This window comes from Lampetra fluviatilis, chromosome 26, assembly GCF_964198595.1.
Source record: "Lampetra fluviatilis chromosome 26, kcLamFluv1.1, whole genome shotgun sequence".
Lineage (NCBI taxonomy): Eukaryota > Metazoa > Chordata > Hyperoartia > Petromyzontiformes > Petromyzontidae > Lampetra > Lampetra fluviatilis.
Window position 1 is genome coordinate 3,760,465 of NC_136300.1, and position 19,369 is coordinate 3,779,833.

A 19,369-nucleotide genomic window follows, 5' to 3' on the forward strand; every position below is an offset into this window, starting at 1 on the left:
CCCCACCCCTCGCCGCCTCCCTCGCTCCCTCCCCCACCTCCATCCAGAGCCCACAGCCCCTCCCCATAAACCTCCTCAACCCCTTCACACAAACACCGCCCGCCCCCTCCCCTCTCAAGCCCGCCCCCTCCCCTCTCAAGCCCGCTCGCTTGCGCGCGGTTGCGCGTCCGCCCCGACCATTACGTCATCGTCGCGTGACTCGAGACGATACAATATCACCCCCCACCCTACCCCCCCACACACACCCGCCCCCAACCCCCCCACACACACCACCCCCACACCCTACCCCCCCACACACCCCACCCGCCCCCAACCCCCCACATCACCCACCCGCACCCTACCCCCCCACACCACATCACCCACCCGCACCCTACCCCCCACACCACCCACCCACCCGCACCATACCCCCCCCCGCACCCTACCTCCCACATCACCCACCCGCACCCCCCACACACACCCTACCCCCCCACACCCTACCTCCCCACACGCACCACCCACCCCCAACCCCCACATCACCACCCGGACCCTACCCCCCCACACCACCCACCCCCCCACCACACGACCCACCCGAACCCCCCACACCACCCACCCGTACCCTACCCCCCACATCATCCACCCGCCTCCCCTCCAACCCATACCTACACAATGGCCCCGCCCCTCCGCCAAGCGCGCGCCCTCCCTGCCTTACTTCCCCCCTAGTGCGCAGGACCCTCATTGGTAGGCAGCGCGTATCCCGCCTCCTCGTCCGTCACGTGACGGGATCGTCAACCAATAGACGGCATCTACGCCCCCCCCACCCCCCACCTTATCTGTTGTGTAAACCCCCCTCCGCCCCATACGCATCAGCCCCTCCCCTCTTCCCCCACCCCCATTCCCGTCCGCACCCCCCACCTCCCCACCCCCCCTCCCCGCATTTAATAATTTATTTACGTACTCGATGGGGGGGAGGGGAGAATAAGGGGGGGGGGGGGTTGATTAGTCACGCCCACTGCGAGGCTATCATCCAATCGGAGCGGTCGTTACATCGTGGCCCCGCCGTGACGTCCGGCGGACCAATCACGAGGCTCGTGCCGTAGTCGTCGGGTCGTCGCGGCGGTGAGAGTGGAGTCGGATGGCGTTTGATTACGGTGTGTGGTGGTGGTGGTGTGTGCGTGTGTGCGTGCGTGTGTGTACGTGCGCGCGTCTCTATGTGTATGTGCGTGCGTGCGTGTACGCGCGTGTGTTTTTATCCCCATTCCCGTCGCGGGAACTCGCGTCGCGGCCGCGCCTCGGGAGCGAGAAGGGTACGGCGTGGTGGTGTTGCCTGCTGCTGCTGCTACTGTTTTGCCTTGCTGCTGTTGCTGCTGTTGTTGCCGCCGCCCTGCGCCGCGCTGTCATCGGCGTTCTACATTTTTATTACGTTTTCTGCGAAAGGAGGAGGAAGGGGGGCTGGAGGTTGGTGATGGTGAAGAGGTGGTGTTGGGGGGAGGAGGAGTAACAGAAGTGGGGGAGCGCGCGGGGGGGGGGTTGGTGGTTGTTGTGTGTGAGAGAGGAGGAGGGGGGGGGTAGAGACCGCGTCAACTAAAGCAACGAGAGACAGCGCGATAATACGAGAGAATAATGTAAAAAAATAAAGACGGAATCAACATAAGATGTTAAATAATTAAACAAGAAGAAGAGGAGGAGAGACGGCGGGAGGGCGCCGAGCGGCGGAGCGTCGCGGCCAGGAAAAGATGGCAAGTCCGAGGCTTGTCGCCACGACTAGGCCCTGCCCGCAACACACAGACGGGGAGCGAGGCGACGGGAACGACTAAAAGAGACACAAATCTCGCTTTTGTCGCATCAGAAGCGACGTTAAGATGTTGTTTGTACTCGCCGACGACTCGGGGTTGTGTTTTGACAGCGCCAGGACCGCGTTTGTTGACGATTTGTTTGTGAGCGCGGCTGGCGATGAGGCCTTGGCTGTTGTGAAGGAAGTGGTGGTGTTGGGGGGGTTCGCTAGGCCCGGGATTCGTGGTGGTGTTGGTGTCTATCGGTCTCCGTCTCTCTCTCCTCCGTCCACGTCGCACGACCTCTTATTAAAGTCGAGGGAGAAAAGCGATATCGTGAGGCCGGTCGTGGAGTATGAGAGAGATGTTTAGACGGGAACGGGGTCGAAGCATTGGGTAGGCAATGCGCACTTTTCTTCGTGCTTTGCCGCGGCGAAGTATCCGATGGTGGTGATGGTGGTGGCTGCTATTTTTAAGCGACGTTTTTATTTATTTTTTATGGATTGAAGGTGGCGTTTATGTGAACATCAGAAGCCACAGCAAGCGACTGCATTAGCAGCAGGCAGCTGTCGACCACCGGCGCGGTGTGGACATAAAAGGGGGGGGCAGTGTTGGTTCCTTTTGAGGTTGTCTCTGAGTCGTGCAATGCTTGCTATGTGAGAGGGCTCTTTCTTTGCCGTGGCTCATTGTGATGGCCAGTTTAGTGAAGTATGGTAATCCTCCCTACGAACAGCACGATTTGGGAAGGCCCTCATCCAGCAGTGGATTTACAAAGGGGTTGTGCGTATACATGATATGAGGATTGAGACGTTTTTGAGCCATTCCAGATAGGTTAACGCGCAAAGGTCAACGAATGATGATTTTTCCAGCCGGCTCGTTTGTTGGGTCTGGTGCCTGGATTTTTTTATTATCCGCGCCACCGTGTTATTAAAGTGGAGATCCTTGAGATCACCGTTGTGGTAATTTTCTCGTTTCATCATGTTGACCGGATTGAATAGATTTATCGGGGCCTTTGTGGGTGCTGCAGTGCTTCTTAGATGGTCATCCTCGTGTGATGGGATGTAAAGTGGAACGCTGTCACGTTTTGGCATGTTGGCAGGATGGCATGGAGTGTGGAAGGCCCATACAGTACGTGTTGTCATCGTTTAACGGTAGCTCTAAAGCGCACACATGTAATGTTGGAATCTTATATTGCCTCTGTTGTGTGTGCAGCATTGTAAACAAACAGAAAAAATACTGAACAGCTTTCCTTCAGAAACGTGTTTTTTTATTTGCTATGGTTGTGTTTTAACGAGCATGCATTCACTGGTTTAGATAGCATCGCAGTGGGACTTTCTCACAGACACTTTCATTTGTATTCTTAAAAATTCAGTTTGCTAATGCATAGGAGAGGTACAAAGCATCTAGGGCCCTGTCTGAACAATTTATTTGGCGCTAAAGCACCGCTCTTTATTTGCTAGGATGACTTTCATTCGTAGGTTATCTTTCAAACATGAATCCTGCCCCTTGACTTTCAATGCCGGCCTGTGGAATCGTGATATATTTACACCTCGAACGATTGCAGAATCACACAAAACCTCAAGACCACGGAAGTACTTGGTCGCTGAAAATACAAGTACCGTGCCTCATTGTCTTAAAAATAACAACATTTAGTTAGATGGGAAGGTGCTTTTTAATGCACAGAATTCAAGTTGAGAGTTGGTCTTCGATTGTGTTTTCCAGGCAATTGGTCCTAATGTATTCCGTTTTGAGACTTTCAGTTTGCCATGCTTTGTGAAAGAATAAACTTGAGGGTTTTTCTGTCTTCAGCTGAACTTTAATACGTGCGATTTTTGCATGCCAGTGGATTTTCTGTTGCAGGCAGTAACTTGTACACGGGCTATAAAACCTTCAGCACTTGAACCAATTATTGGTTCACACGTGAAGCAAAAAATGAATCGCTACACCCAGTTTTCCATACATGCCTTATATTTGTTCCATAAACTTAGGTGTCAAAAGGCAGTACAGTATCTCGTTTGTGTACAGTAACTGTTTGTCCCAGTTTAATGGCATTGGTGTTACACATTAACAGCTTTTTTAAAATGTCTGCCAACGAACTTTATAGTATGTAGAAAGCAGCATTTATGTCTCAATGCCCTGCACCGTTTTCTGTCCCATACAACCATGTCCTTGTATGCTTGTTAAGCTTTTGCAAAATGCATAACGATGAGCCGTGTAGAGATCTTTAGCGTGTAAGAATGTCTCCCACCTTAACTGTGCATTGCTTTTGTAAATATTGTGAACGTTGTGTGCAGCGGTGTGATTTTTTTTTTTGGTAAGATACAGGTCCGTTATGCAACATTGACATTCAAGTTTGGTACAGTGAGATGGCAGCAGCATTAACACACCAGCCGCATCGGTTTTTTGTGTGCGGTGCTGCAGCTGTTCATAGCACCTTTGTTTTTAAATAGAATGACGCACAAGCACAGCCTTGGCAGGAAACTTGCAGCACTCTGAACAAATCTAGATAGATCTCTACTCTTTGTAACCCACATTACGTGCTGCTGCACTGTTATTTCGTAGTCTTGGGGAAACGGCAGTGGTCGTGGAATGAAGGTGGGGGGGGTACAACAGAGGTCGAATGAGGCCCGGTAGTGTGGCTGTAATCCAGGCTACGTGCATCCATTATCAGCAGTCAGGATTCGTACTGCGGTTGTTGCTGAGTAGGCCCAACACGTCCATGAGGAACGGAGGGCACACAGTCGCTATACCCGTGTTGAGCCCTCCTTTGTACGATTAGGCAAAGCACTGCCATGGCATGATAACAATACTATTACTGGCTACTTCAATAGCAACTTGCTGGTATTTGGCCCTCATGTTAACATTCATGTTGATGAAGAATTCCGTACACATATGTGCCCCGTATTTATTTTGCCCGCCTTCGCTTAGCGAAACTTGCATTTACGCGTTTAGCATTCCACGAGAACATTTCAGTGATTGCACATTTGTGCATACAGTGTTCTCCATTGTTTCATTTCAATACAGTTCTGTGCAGTGTTGGGCTTGCTTTGTAATGTTGTACTGAAACTCCTGATGCATCGTCTGTTTTTTTTTAAATGGATTAAACATGCATTTTTCAAGATTCAAAAATATGCTTTGAAATGTTCAAAAAGGAAGGTTTTCTTCAGTGTAGGTTTTTCGAAAGATTGAACCTCGGCCATGATTTCGGCTTTTCGTTATAGTGTTACTACTGGTTTTGTGGCAAGACTTTTAAGATTTCCTTGCTCAATTCGCCATGTGCTCAAAGCATATAGTACTAGAATCAAGCCGACTGTTCTTTTATTAACCAGGTAATGAATCCCTATCGACAATAACTTGTATCGAAAATGCAAGTTTGCAAGCAATGCTAAAGTGTAAAGCCCTATTCTGCTGTCTGGACCTTTTTATGATATGTAGGACAGCTTGCAGAACTTTACTCCACATGAGACGACATCTAGAGTTGACAGGGTTTTTTCTCCATCAGGATTTACCCACATGGCAGCTTGCATGGCTTCTATAATCTGAGCTTACGATTCGAGGCACACGTCAGGGCTGATGTTTTCCTGGTGGTGGCCCCCCCTGTATTCGGCCGAGAGTAGCCTCTGGATGGAAGATGAGAGATGAGCTACCGTTATAAAGCCAGTCTTGTTGACTAGAAGCTCTGTCTGCTTGTACAAGGCCGCATTCCGGAAAGCTTTAATCTGTCTTGTACCTAGAGTCATCGTGATTTAATTGTTTCTCTTAGTGTTTCGGTTAAATTTAGCAGCGTGCTATCAAGGAGAGAGAAGGTACTTTTTTCTTTCTGGAAGAGTGCAGTCTAATTGTTTAATAAGTTTTGCCATTACGGCCACTGTTAGCATAGTAGTTTTAAATAGAATAAAAGGTAATGGGCAACATTTTTGTGTATTTGATGTATTTTAAAACGTCTTCATCACCATTAATGTGAGTGTACAGCAGTTTATATCCTCGCTGCCCATCATATAAAGTTTATTTTGGAAAGAGTGTGGGTGCCACAAGGAAATCGAAGCAATCCGTACAGTAGATAGGTGATTGGTGTCTCACTGTACAGTAGCATTTAAACGTGGCAGACTTTACTGAACGTAGAGTTGACTTTTACAGGTACTGCACATTGCCATTTATCGTGTTTACTCAGTGTAGCAGTCTTGTTGTCGTCAGGACTTCCCATTGAAAACTGTCCACACATCACCATGCATTTTGTCCCTTGTTTTACACAATTGATCTTTTTGGTATATGTTCTAAAAGTGAAATACTGCATCTATTTGATGGTAAATAATGTAATTGATCATGTAGGCATATATCATTATGAAGCTGAAAACTGTAATTTGGTTTGTTTAATGTTGCCAATGCAAGTTAAAATAAAAGTATTGCCTTCAGTGTGGACAATGCAGAAGACATCCTGTCTGTGGTGCCCTTAAGGATGACAGCATCCATTTGCTTTTATCACAGACTGCTAAACATTAAAATATCACTTTAAAAGTGAAAATTAGGTTTGAAAATATTTAGCAAAGCCATCAAAAACCCTCTTCCCTGGAAGTAACTGGTATAATAACACTGAAATTAATGTCATTTCTGTTTGCTAATGAAAGCAATTAATATTTCGGTGGCTTCGAAGTTTAGTCAGAGTAATGGTCACACAGATAAGAAGATGTGGGTTATGGAACAGTTCTAAACCAACCATATCACAGTCCTTATAAAATATGCAGCCTCCTAGATAAACAACAACGTGAAGCGTTAACATGTTCTCTCCGTTGCCTTCCTAAAGGCTGGCGGTGATGTTCAGTTTTCCACACTGAAGAAAGCTTGGAATTAAAACAAAGGGGTTGTTTTAAAGACAAAAGTACTTTTAAAAACACATCTCTACATTGTGCCATTTGTTCTTAAGGGAAATATTCGAAAGCCTGAATAAATATTTCTATTTGGCTTAACCAAGTAAGCTAAATTGCAATTTCCTGCCACAGTTTTCATTACGTAAACAAACTCAGGAAATCTGTAACATCATGTGATGTGCTTTTAAGATGAGATATTTTGCGCACCAGTTTACTGTAGTATGTATGTGCTATTTCCTACTATTAAGATATCAGATTTTAGTAAAATATTGTCCTTTGTTGAAAGTGGGGGGGGGAGGTTTCATTAATTAACTGCAATAGAACTCCCAATGTAGGTGGTCGAATGCATGATTTGGAACTTTTACTGCACTAATGACATGGCGTTACAACCCGGTTTGTTAAGATTTTGCAAAGAAAATAAAAACAGCCAAACTTCTCTTCTCAATAGATTACATAAAACTGAAGATTATGAAGCGTTCCTTGGAGCTGTAGTGGTGTGTTTGGAGTTTAAATGTGTGGTAAATTTCACATTGGTGGCACGCACATTCATAGAAAAGATTACGTAGACAACGTATTATTTCTCCAAGGCAGCCTTTGTTGCGTTTTCACATAAAGCTGATCAGGAATAGTTATCGAGGAATAAGCTAATTTTAATTCCAAATAAAGTGGTGGATATTATAATCCTCGGCAGAATGGAACGCCATGTACCGTTTTGAATGCTTTGTTGGGAATAGTGTAGGGTCAAAGGCTAAAATAGTTGTACAGTGTTGATTGTTTCCCCAGACACAAATTGCGAAATAGCTGAGAATATTCCAGAAAGAATTCTGTTACATCGTTAACCTACTTTTTACCCGAGTTGTATTTTTTTAAACATCTTTCTAAAGAAATGCTTATACTCTAATGCAAACATCTTGTGGCCTCTGTATTAATCTTTATTATCATTAAAATCAAGACTAATCAATAAGTTTCACCACTTTAAATCCACTTTGATCGAGTGTCTTATATCCAAGTATGCCATTCAGAAACATAGCTCTTTACCGCCTCTCTCTTCACTTCTGTACACAACATTGCATCATCTTATATGTTCACAAAAACATATGCCATACCTCTGTACATGTTAAAGCAACGTAATTGGATCGATCTTGTGAGGTTCTTGTCAATAAACTAGGAGGGTAAAATATCATGGGTGGAATGATGCTATACCCCCACCCCCGTAAATTAATGAATTGCTATGGTTCGTTTGTGATTCAATTCAAGAATCGATTATTTTTATTTGCATTGTCGTGAAAAGTATAGTGGCCGCAGTGGCTTGCAGATGTGGTGACATGAGCACATTACATAGAATATATACGAATAAGTAACACATCTATCCTCACACACACACACAATTTCATGCACGTATCATGAGCTGAAGAATCAAATATTCATTGAAAAATAATCTATCTCTACTCAGCCGAGAGGTTGCATTTACAGACCTGGATTCGTTTTGCAACGGTCCTAGGGGTGGTGGGATATTCACATTGACGAAAGTTTGTTACCGTCAAGTCTCACACTCTCGTTGGATGTGATCAATTGTGGTTGATGTTGACATTGTTTTGGCTGGCAGAATGCAGTTTCTGCTTGTCGCGTTAGATGTAAGCCTCAGCCATTGGAGCTTAAAATATGTGGGAATGGTAAATGACAGTTTTAGTGTATGTTGTGTGTTTGGAGCCTTGCTCATTCAAGGTCGGTGTTTTTAGGTACACAGAAGGCCTCGGGGAGTGTCAAGGCCTGGAAGGATTAATGGAGGCCTCTTCTGTGTTCTTGAAGGTTTTGTCTGTATGGAAATAAGGTCTGAATTTGTGCAGTAAATTACATTTCTACAGAAAGTTCGTATGGAAATCGCGGTTGTAGAAGCTTATAGCTTAAGTCATAGTGTATTCCTTTTTCGACATACTGTATTTAAACCCTTGAAATGCACTGCGTTATCCTAGTATGTATATAGGAGATAGGTGAATAGATTTGAGAGCGAGGTGCTAAAATGCAAACCGGTCTGACCCATTTTGTTTACAGTGCTAATGTAATATAATACAAGCATTTGACTATAGGAGTTACCATGATATTTTGAAACAAATAACATTGAATGTGCTTTTAATATCACACTTACAGATCCAATCACCCTTAAAGTACATGTCGGTACAGTATTTTTGTGTGTGCTTGTTTGTATATATATACTGTGTGTGTAGGAGTGTGCTTTTATGTTTTAATAATGGCACGTACAGTGCAGGGTGTGTGTGTGTGTATTTTAAGGTCACGACGTAGTGGCAAGTTGGGGTTTTAATTTAAGATCTATACATTATAGAATGTCGTGGAGCACTAAAACATGAAATTACCTTGCCCAAAACACGACTGACAAAGAGGCAGGCAGGCATCGTCGTGTTCTGTATAGCCAGGGCAGTTCCCAAGGAGACTGTGTGCAGAGTGGAGATCAAGAGAGCCTGTGCCTGAATTTACAGTCAATGCTTGTGAGCAGTAATGTGAAAACCCGCATCTACCGTTCCTTTCCCTCTCTGTCTCCATATTTCTAGGAACGTAATCAAAATAGAATAACAAGGAAAAATACGCTCTTACTGTTATTTTAGTAGGGCCTCTCACCGTTTGTGTTGTTGGCATTCGCACGAAATATCTGCGCACATTTTATCATGCGTTCGATTTATCAATTTGAGCCACCGCGAGACGTGTACAGTGCCGTTTACAGCATGGCCTTGCGAATTGTGGCCTGGCCTCCATGGGATTGTGCGTCATCGCCGTTCATTCAAAACACACGTTTACCCCCCCCCCTTACGTTCATTGACACGAACGAGTCTGGAGACCTTACAAAACCCGCTGCTGTTTTCTCTACCTTTAATTAGCCCGGGCTCAACAAATGAAAAACACCGTTTGTCTAGAGACCCCGGGTCGGTGGTGTCTCTAGGAAGTAAGTTCTGGAGGGGGAAAAAAATCAATGTTGTGAATGCTCAGTATCTCTCTCTGAGAGAGGTAACGGATTTTCAAGTAAAATGCCAGCGCGCTCTGTTGTTACAGAATTAAAGGTTCACAGTATATTTTTTAATTAAAACAATTTTGTTCAGCTTTTTTTATGAAGCCATTCAAATGTTCTACTATGCTTTGCATTCTGCAGCTGCACTTATCCTTGGCCAAATACGCTGTCGTTACAGAGCCAGCGTAGTTTACCCACATTATTATAATGGGTGCGTGCCTAAATTTCCATGGGGTCTTTGAGAAATGTGGCATTTCAATTGGATGGTAAATTATTGCAGTGAGAGAGCAGAGGGAGGGGGGGCCCATTTTAAGGTGGTTCATTTCGGTTATCGAAGGCTTCCACAACTTGAAACGACAGCCGACAAAAGATTTAAACATTTGACCAGATGTACAGTAAAAATGCTCATCATATTTGCCCTGGGAATGTATTGAGAGCACTGGTGGTAAGGGGTTGTGTTTTTGCGATTGCCCGTGAATTTGGCACTAAGCACCCATATTTTTTTTTCTTCATCATTCGCCATTCTGACAGACGGTGGACAATGATGTTGCGGACGTGTGAGTCCGGCAGCTGAAGCGATCGCTGGAAGATGCCCAAGTTTGGCCTCTCAAGGACTACACAGTCTGAGAGCGCAGCAAGCCACAGCAACATGGTGGAAAAACCTCTGGGAAAGGCACCCAGCACCAACAGCAATATTATGGAAAAACAGAACAAGAAGGTGAGACTCGGCAAATTACCTTGCAAAGCGTCACTAATCCATTTTCTATGGCTCATGAGTATGCGGCCAAACCAGCATCTTTTTTTTTAAAGAGAGCTTTTTAGGAACAAAGTGAGCCACTAACCAGCCTTATTGGCAAATTGCGCCGCATACGAAAAGAGGAGGTGAGGGATGGCTCATGCACTGAACTTCCACGCCAGTGATTGCGGTTGAGTTTCAGGCGAGGAAGCTCGGATTTCCAACAATTTGAATTGGCCTCTGTACCCACTCGAGTCCTAACCCCTGCCCCTCCCCCACGGGTGGCAGACTGAGAAGCCCCCCTGCATTCTCACCAGAACCAGTTCTGCCGGACTTTTCCCTACTGCCCAGCCCAGATCAACCGGCCCTGACAGTGCAGCCAAAATGAATTCCTGGTGTAGAGACTCACTCTGGTGAGTCTCTACCCGAATGCTCGCTCGTTGCTTCTTGCCTTTCAAACCATTGAGGGTTATGTCTCGTTTTTTTAAAGTTCTTATTGTTTAAACAAATATATCCTACAAGCTACTAAACTCTGATTAGTCGAATGTATTATATCGGTGTGTGTAACTGAAGCTTCGGAAACAACCCTATGAAATGAATGCATATTGAGGTCATGAGTAACTGAATATATTTGAAGCTATTGTTGTGTGCCTTTGCTAAAGGGATGGAGGCCTAACCCTGAAGTTGCATATCATTACACTATCATTGCATCGCCATGCACACTACTTGACAGCGCTATCTTTTATGTTAAGATATATGGCCCACACGAGCAATATATCAACTCGACAGTGTGTGCTTTTAATGTATTTTAAAATATATCTTTGAACAGATTTGGATCCCAACGCCAGTTCTACAATTTGATGTTCGCTTTTGGCATCATTTTGTGATGTTATAATTTTGTAACTTGCTTTGAGAGTGGTGTGATAAATAACATTAATCGAATCTGTAAACTATTATAAAAACCCAATCACAACATAAAAAATGCACAATCTCCCTATGGTGTGGAAGTGAGGAATCAAAATGTTTTCTAGAGGCAGACTCTACAGCGTTGAGCATTGATCAACATGCTGTACTGATAAGTCCTAAAAAGGATGAAACCAGTCCACAGTCAGATGGCAATTTTTGCTCAAATTCATTTTGATGGTGACCTAAGATCAGCGGACTACAATGCACCTCTTCTGGAACTAAAATGATTATTTGCATAATGTACCAAGTCTTGAGTGTTTAATAACATTGTCAAGTTACTAATAACTTCACTTATCATACAAATGTCTTTAACCCTCAAAGTTAACAATTCATTCATAGTCATATGTAGTGTGATTTTTTTATTATAACAGCTCTACTGTGCGATGACGTTTGTAATTATTGTACAAGGTTGTTTTTCATTGTAACTCTGTTAAACGTTCATTTAATTATTAAGGATAAGGAGAAAGCTGGCGAAAACCGGATACCCAAGTTGGACCGTGGTGAACTGGAAAAGGATGGGAAAGATAAAACATCCAAACGCAAGCTTCCTTTCGCCAGCAGCCCTAACAGTCACCAGCACAACAACTCTGATTCTGGTAACCGTTGCACTCAAAAGCCTCGGCTTAACGAGAGCTTGTTTCAGCTTTTGGGCCTGCGGGAATGCCTGCGAGTTGCACATGACTGTTCTCTACCGCCAGTGGCAATTCACGGTTGAACCGATTTCATCATACGAATGCGCTTGAAATCTGTTGAGTTTTCCCCCGAGTGTGGGAGCTGCATCAAAAATTGTGTTGTACAGGGATGTTGGCATGCTTTGCAGGTTTTCTATTAATCTCTGCAAGTGCCCCTTCTCAAGCCACAACAACATTTGCTTATCCATTGGCGTGCTGTTGTCTACAAAGCAAAGCACACATTGGTATGCAGAACGGGAATTGCACCATGGTGAAACCGGCATACATTACATACTGCAATTTAACTTTTCAAAGAGGTTATTTTGATGGCTATTTCAGTTTCAATGTAGAGCTTCTGACATGTAGATAAGTAGTCATTGTTGTGTGTCATCTGTTGATTCTGGCCTATGGACATAAGTTTAGAACGTTTAAGTTGTTCCTTTTATATGTGATGGTGCTTTCTTAAGCTTAACTTGAATGGCTATGTTGGCAAGGTAATGGCCTCCGTTTATATTTTTTACACAACTCTACTGAGCAATGTTGTACTTATAGCCGGCAGGATATGGAGGGAAAAAAAAGCCTGCTGCACTGTAACACTGTCTAAAATGGAAGAAAGAAGATGAAAAAGAAAATACAGGCCGGACCGTTCTTTGATATAGATCTGAAAGGAAGTTGGAATAAGTTGTGGTTGTATATCGCGAAGCTGATATTTCTTAACCCAGTTTGGTAGCTTTTGTGGTTTTGTAGAATGCCAGTCGTGTGACCACACGATGGGATGTTGTCTGTTTTATGACCCATTCCAGGCCTCTATGTCCATGAACAAATTATAGATATACTGTACGTTGGTATACCGTAATGGGCAACAGCAATGTGGAAATTTTTTTTAAAAGTGCTCGTTGCAGGCCTGCGCCATCAGGCCCTGTAATCTTATTCTTCCCAGTAATTTCAGTGGTCTTATTTCTTTATTTCCTATTCACTTTCTGGTTTTCCTTTTCGTTAGAAAAAACATGGTTATAAATACGAACAACCGCAAGTGCTTAGAAGTTCAAAGTAAACATTAGACCTAAGTGTTGGGCAGGATACAAGAAAAAGTGTAATAACAGTTGAGCTTTCCACAGGATGCATTAGGGTGAAGAGCAGCAAGGAAGCACCATTAGTCTTAACAGATGGAAAATAGTTGTTTATACATTTTCTACCTGACCTCTGACAATAACAGATGACCGCCATACTAGTAATGTAAATTAGATTTGGTGGATTTCGTCTCCTGCACAAGATAACCTTTGATCAACCTGGTTGACCCACGTCGCGAGGTTGTGGTCAATTCCTGGTGTGTTGTTTACATCGATTTGCCGAAAGGCATTCGCCGAAACACGCAGCGAGCTTGATGTCTTGCTCGGCGAATGGCTGTTTTGATGTTTGTTAGAATGTTGCCGTTTTAAGCCACGCGTTGCATCATGTAACCATTGCCAAGTGAAATGTGCACAAACATTATTTTTAAACGCGGGTCGCGTGAGAATTTGAGTCCACCACGAGTTGTGTTTTTCGCAAACATGATTTCCAGACATTTTTTGGTACAGTTGCTTTGGGGCGCACAGTTGTATGGACTCCTAGACATTCACCGGTTTTTTGGTTTTTGGGTTTTTTGTGTTGCTTTCATTCCCACCCCTTGCCCCACACCCCCCTCCCTATCCCACACTTCTCCCTCACCTCGGCCCCATACCCCCCCCCGCCGCCATCCCCCACCCTTCCCTATGCACTCTCACCACCTCCTTCCACACATCTGTCCATCCTCCCCTCCCCCCCATTTCGAAACCTTCCGTGTGATGACCAGACTCTGACTGTGAACGTTCGAACGATTCGTGGCTCGACCGTTCGACTTCTAACATCTCTTCGCCGTCTTACAAAACGCACACAGGTACTTTGATCGCGGACACTGACTGGCCCCCCCAATCCCTTATCCATATTCACGGTCGCATTTCCTCGCCTTTCCAGTGCCTTCATTAGCCCACGCTGCTTTAATTATCGCAATATTGGGACTTTTGTGGTTTTGCGAATGCGGTGTCCTCGAAATAATTGGAGCAGACATGTTACGTCCTGCATATGAGGTATTAAAGAGGGGGGGGGAGATGGGGAACCCTTAAAAAATTTGAAAAAACATTTGAAAGCCTGCACTCCCGAAGCAAAATGTTTTAACTGTTTACAAAGCAATGCATCTCCCTTGTTGTGCAGAAAAGTCAAGTGTTGGGCAGTGTCAGATTACTACTGAACTGCACTGTAACCACTGTAGCATTGGATTTAGTTTTAGAACTGGTGATTGGACACACTGGACGTCTGTGAAAAAGAGCATCATAGCTCATCGGATTTCTCCACAGTCTAAATATAGATTCTGATTATTGGTGGTTTCAGTGGTGTATCTTTACATTGCTGCTATGCAGCCTTATTTATTTTGTGAAATTTTCAAGACAAATAACGTTACAAGCTGTAAATGGGTCAAATGTGGTCTTTCTTGGAAACAATACTGTTTTGTTAATCGGTTATGCCCGGGGCACTATATTTTGCCCGTATTTCGAGGACCCTGTATATTTGCCTGATTGTTGTGAACCACTCACTGCTATTGTTGTTGTACTCTGAATTGCAGTTTTATTTACGCCTTTTATTTTGTTCCCAAGCCATGAAATTGTAACTTGGTATTCCGTTGATGCAAGGATTTTGCCATGTAGATTATCCAAAATATCTACAATCAGTGATTTGAGTTTTGTTTTAAAGGGTTTAAAAATTGTTACACCAAAATATGTATTATTGGTGGGCATCTTGGTTCTGCTGAATGCGGTGGAGTTTCGTCTTCGTGTTGCTTGAACTCCTCTTTCAATGTTCAAAATTCAGCATTTGCAGGCTACCGTTTTCATGCGATGCTTTAAAGTACACAGTTGTTTATTTGCAGACCCAACTCCTGCTGTTCTTTTATTATTTCATTAAGAGCTGATAAGAGATGGGTTTGTAGGTTGGCCTTCTCTACGCCGCCGTCTCTGCTGAATACAGATGTACGGATCGCCTGATCACGACAGGAAGTAGTGAGCTGATTTTGTCTGCAGACGTCTATTAATGAGATGGTGCTCACTGATTGCCAGAGGTTTTAGTCCAGCCTAGGAAAAATTTGCCCAGCTGTAAGTGGCATATTAAGTGCTTCCATGTGCTCTTGTGTGCTGCTCATGTGCCTGAGATTCACGATGCACATTGACATTTTTTCTGGGTGTTTGTCAGGGTATTGTACTATGAATAATGCATTCTCTGTATAAGCAGCAAGGTATGGATCTTGGTGATAATATGCCGGTGTGCTTTGTCTCATAACCAATTACGAGATTTTAATATCCGTCTCGAGGTAATGCTGTGCAAAAAAAATCTCAGGAATGTTATTCTATTATCTTGAAAAAGCATCATTATTCGACATTTCATTTCCATACTGTATGGCCTATATGTATTGGCAGTCACTGAAAGAGTCGGTTATGTTTAAAGGTCGTTGGGTTTTTCCTGTCTGCAAATTGACTTGGTAAGACATGGTAGGTTTATGTTTTTGCTTGATATCCGTTGAGTTTTGTGGTTGGGCCTTTGGCACAGCCTTGAATTGTGAGTGATTCTAGTGGTTTGGAAATCGTGTACACATGTGAAGGTTTTCTTTCCCTTCTCTTTCCTCCTATTATTACTTTAGTTCCATGGCCCCAGCTGAAGACATACAAGAGTGTTCTTTTGCAATGTTTACTGTTTGTGATCGTAAAAAAGAGCTGTATATGTACCAAATTGCGGTAAAGAGTTTAATTGTCTCAATCGGCACAACAGCAGTGTGTTTGTCCATCTGCAAGCTGCTCGGTGGAGTAAATATTGAATGTACACTGCTAGGCACGGCCTAGTCGGCAACGTGTCCCAGAGGAATCAAAAGCGGCACTCGAGCGAGTGGGCGAGCGCGCGCGCACAGCACAGCCGCTGCAGCTATTTTGGGCTCTGGGGCTTCTGTCGGCGCATGCGAGCGCGTGACCCGTTCATCAGGAAATGGAGTGGGGGGTGGGAGAGTTTGAGAGGATGGAATGGGGCCGAAGCGTGGGGTTGGGAAGAGTGGGTGTGAGGTAGGGCATGCTGGGAGAAGAGAGTGGATGCAGCAGAGAAGCGAGTGTGGGGGTGGGGGTAGCTGTGGCCCAGCTTGGATGTAGGTTTGCTGCACTGTCTTTCTGGGATGCCCCGTCAGCAAACCAATTGCGTTCATGAATGGTCGTCGGACCCCCACCGACCATTCACATCGTGCCCCAGAGCTCAAGTTTGCAATTGACATTGAGATAATGCAGGTCTCTGGGTTTTATATTTCACACTTTGTCACGTGTAATTTTTTTAAATAAAATATTTAGAAGGCGCTCTCGTGGTTGAGACACGGCATATCCTTGGTAGTGTGGAACTGGTGAAGGGCCACCCGCTTTACTATCCCATTTGGTTAAATAGAGTGCTCAAGGAGGAGTCGGATGTCTAAAATGTGATCCGTGATATTGTTGTATTTAATATCATATTTGCACAAGATGCATTGCATGTAATCCTAGCTTGCACACAAGGATAGTGTTGGAAAGCGACCCTAGGATACCTTATTGAGACATTCACGCGACCAATTTGCATCGGTGAATGACAAGACATAAAAGCAAGGACTCTGGGTGTTATGGCTACAGGCAATTTAAGACTGAATGGTAGGTGTTCATAGTAATGTATTTTCATTGTTTTGTAATTTTAGTGTTGGAATTTAAGCATGGTTTTAATATATATAAATAATACATGTAAGCATGGAAATATACAATACACTAATGAAAAGAACACCCTATAGCATTATTTCTTGGTATAAAGGGCACGGAATGTTTCATGCTATAAAACCGTTATAATTGTGCAAAGGGTATTTTTAACATATAATTCTGACCATTGCATATGCACAGTGCACACACGCCTTCTCTTTCGCACACACACACACACTCCAGCTCTCCTCGCACAACACATGCGCGCGCACACTCACACTCGCACGTGCCTGTGTTTGCATCGCAGAGAAGCCAGCGCCTCCTGAGCGCAAGCGGATGAGGAAAGACTCGGGCAGTGCCCGCAAGGAAGCGGGCGGCGGTGGTGGCCGAAAACTGGGCGCCTTTCTGAGCCAGTCGCCCGGCCTGCGCCTCGGCTATCCATTGTCGGAGCGCCAGCAGATGGCATTGCTCCTACAGATGACTGCCGAAAGTACCAACAGTCCAGGTTAGTGATGGCTGGAATGCACGTGGTCTGCAAAGTGAATACCTCTGGTTGTACAAAAAGGACCCTGCAATAGGAGGGCATCGGATGTGTATTTGTGATAAGGCCTCAACGTTCAGCTGCACATAATGATGGAGCTTAATGTATTATTAGACCACTGTTGTGATCTTTCGTTCACAATTGAGTTGAGGAATTGTTGGGGGTGGGGGGCGAAGTAGAAGCACTTGGTATCCTTTCGCGTGTCTTTGCCGCTAATAGACGGCGTGGCGAAGGACGGCGCCCCGGGTGCGGCGACGGGGCAGCGCAAAGGGTCGACGGGTGCAGCGCGGCCCAAGGACAAAGTGAACAAGCGCAACGAGCGCGGAGAGACATCGCTGCATATGGCCGCCATCCGGGGAGAGGTGCGGCAACTCCGTGAGCTCATCTCGCGCGGTGCTGACGTGAACGTCAAGGACTTCGCAGGTGACGACGCTTGTTCACGGACTCATATTCACACCGTTTTTTTTTCAGATTGCAAGCGGAACCTTGATAACGGCGCATTGTTAGCAGCTGAGCAAAAGGAACATGAACGTTAATGGGTGGTTAACCAATGTTTACGAATTTATTTTGTCAGAATGGGTCCTTTGTGTCAAGGTAGTAAATTGAGAGAATTCTCATTTTAATTGCACGTGTCACCCATGGCTGTCTAGGGCTATGCATGGCTCTCCTGAGTGGCTTGCTCTTTGTCGGAGACCTGGAGACTGGTGTCCAACACCAAGTGCCTCGAAGATTTCCATATGCGTTGTCATCCTTGGGATCCAGTGGTCTGACTCCGTCACAAATGTCACCGTGCCATATCCTGCGCCAGTCTCCCAAACCGAGAGAACGACATCCTACACCGCCGTCTGAGCCCTATTTGGGCAGGTAGCTCGTCTTCAACGGGGCGTTCCAGTTTACCTTGTGCTGTGGTCGAGTGTCAAGAGGAGATCTGGAACAAAACCTGACCGTGTGTGGGATCCACGCTCAGCCTAGTGCTCTCACGGACAGCACTCGATGTGGCTAGGGGCGATGGGTCACGCCACCTGGAGGAGCATTTCAAACGGCCTCACTGATGGCTTGGCGACTGCTACAACCTGAAATAGGTTCTTTCGTCACAGGATAATGACAGCATACAATAATAATGATGATAATAGGTAGTAAACGTCTAAAGCAATGAGTATCATGTAAAGGAAACCAGACGTTTGTGTGGGTCATAAAAAAGTATATATTTCACCCTCCCTCACCACCCTGCAGGCTGGACACCTCTGCACGAGGCGTGTAACCATGGCTACTATGCTGTAGCCAAGCAGCTGCTCCTTGCTGGGGCGGACGTGAACACCCGCGGCCTGGACGATGACACCCCACTCCACGATGCCGCCAGCAACGGATACCTGGGCGTAAGATCTGACGCACGGCAAAATAAAATGTCCAATAGTTACAGTGGCCGCGATTTTTGCTTGCTTCTCAGTACTTAAGTGGGCAGCATTCAGACACGGAATTAGACCTGTAGTGAGATGTCCCTCTTCCATTTTTATCATCACAATTTTGTTCTGGAGTCGGTCCGATTTGGTCTGTTCTCTAGTGGAGGCAGGGGTAATATAGATGGTATGTAATATTGAAAATGATAGATTGTTACATACACAAATGGATGCATAGGATCCATATTAGTGCATCATTACACCCTTGGTAGGCAATATAACCCTGGTTTGAGGCTTGAAATAAAATCCATTGTTATGCTCAGAAATTTATTTGTCTGATAATGGATCATTTGCAATGATAGTTATTTTACAGCAATGACATGCTAATGTTGAAATTATGCTCATGTTGAAAGCAAAACTGTATAAAAAAAGAAACAATATAAGAGTGATGATAAATATGAGACCAGGAATTTATTTTTTATTACCCCTTCATGAAATTTCCACAGAATGAAGATTTTAAGAATTGCTGCCCGATACACATACACACAAGGTGGTTTGTGCATAAACAAGATGGGACACCCTTGTTGATGCAAACCTTGTTTACACTGATTGACCGTGGCAGTGGGTGCACGTAATTTGGTATGCAAACCACACAAAATTGAATGT

The 19,369-nt window shown here is 44.8% G+C and overlaps 1 protein-coding gene across 5 annotated transcripts in view; it reads left to right on the forward strand.

Moving 5' to 3' along the window:
* Window positions 1–1,083: 1,083 nt before the first annotated feature.
* ANKRD11 (ankyrin repeat domain 11) overlaps window positions 1,084–19,369 on the forward strand; it is a 39,484-nt gene continuing 21,198 nt past the window's right edge. The window contains exons 1-7 of one of the 5 annotated variants that reach the window (XM_078868548.1): window positions 1,084–1,127; window positions 10,164–10,350; window positions 11,789–11,930; window positions 13,837–13,920; window positions 17,073–17,270; window positions 17,526–17,729; window positions 18,540–18,682. In XM_078868548.1, the coding sequence (XP_078724674.1) occupies window positions 10,222–10,350; window positions 11,789–11,930; window positions 13,837–13,920; window positions 17,073–17,270; window positions 17,526–17,729; window positions 18,540–18,682 (900 nt within the window). In that variant the 5' untranslated portion in view covers window positions 1,084–1,127; window positions 10,164–10,221. The other 4 variants (XM_078868546.1, XM_078868549.1, XM_078868550.1 and 1 more) reach the window with 4 other exon arrangements.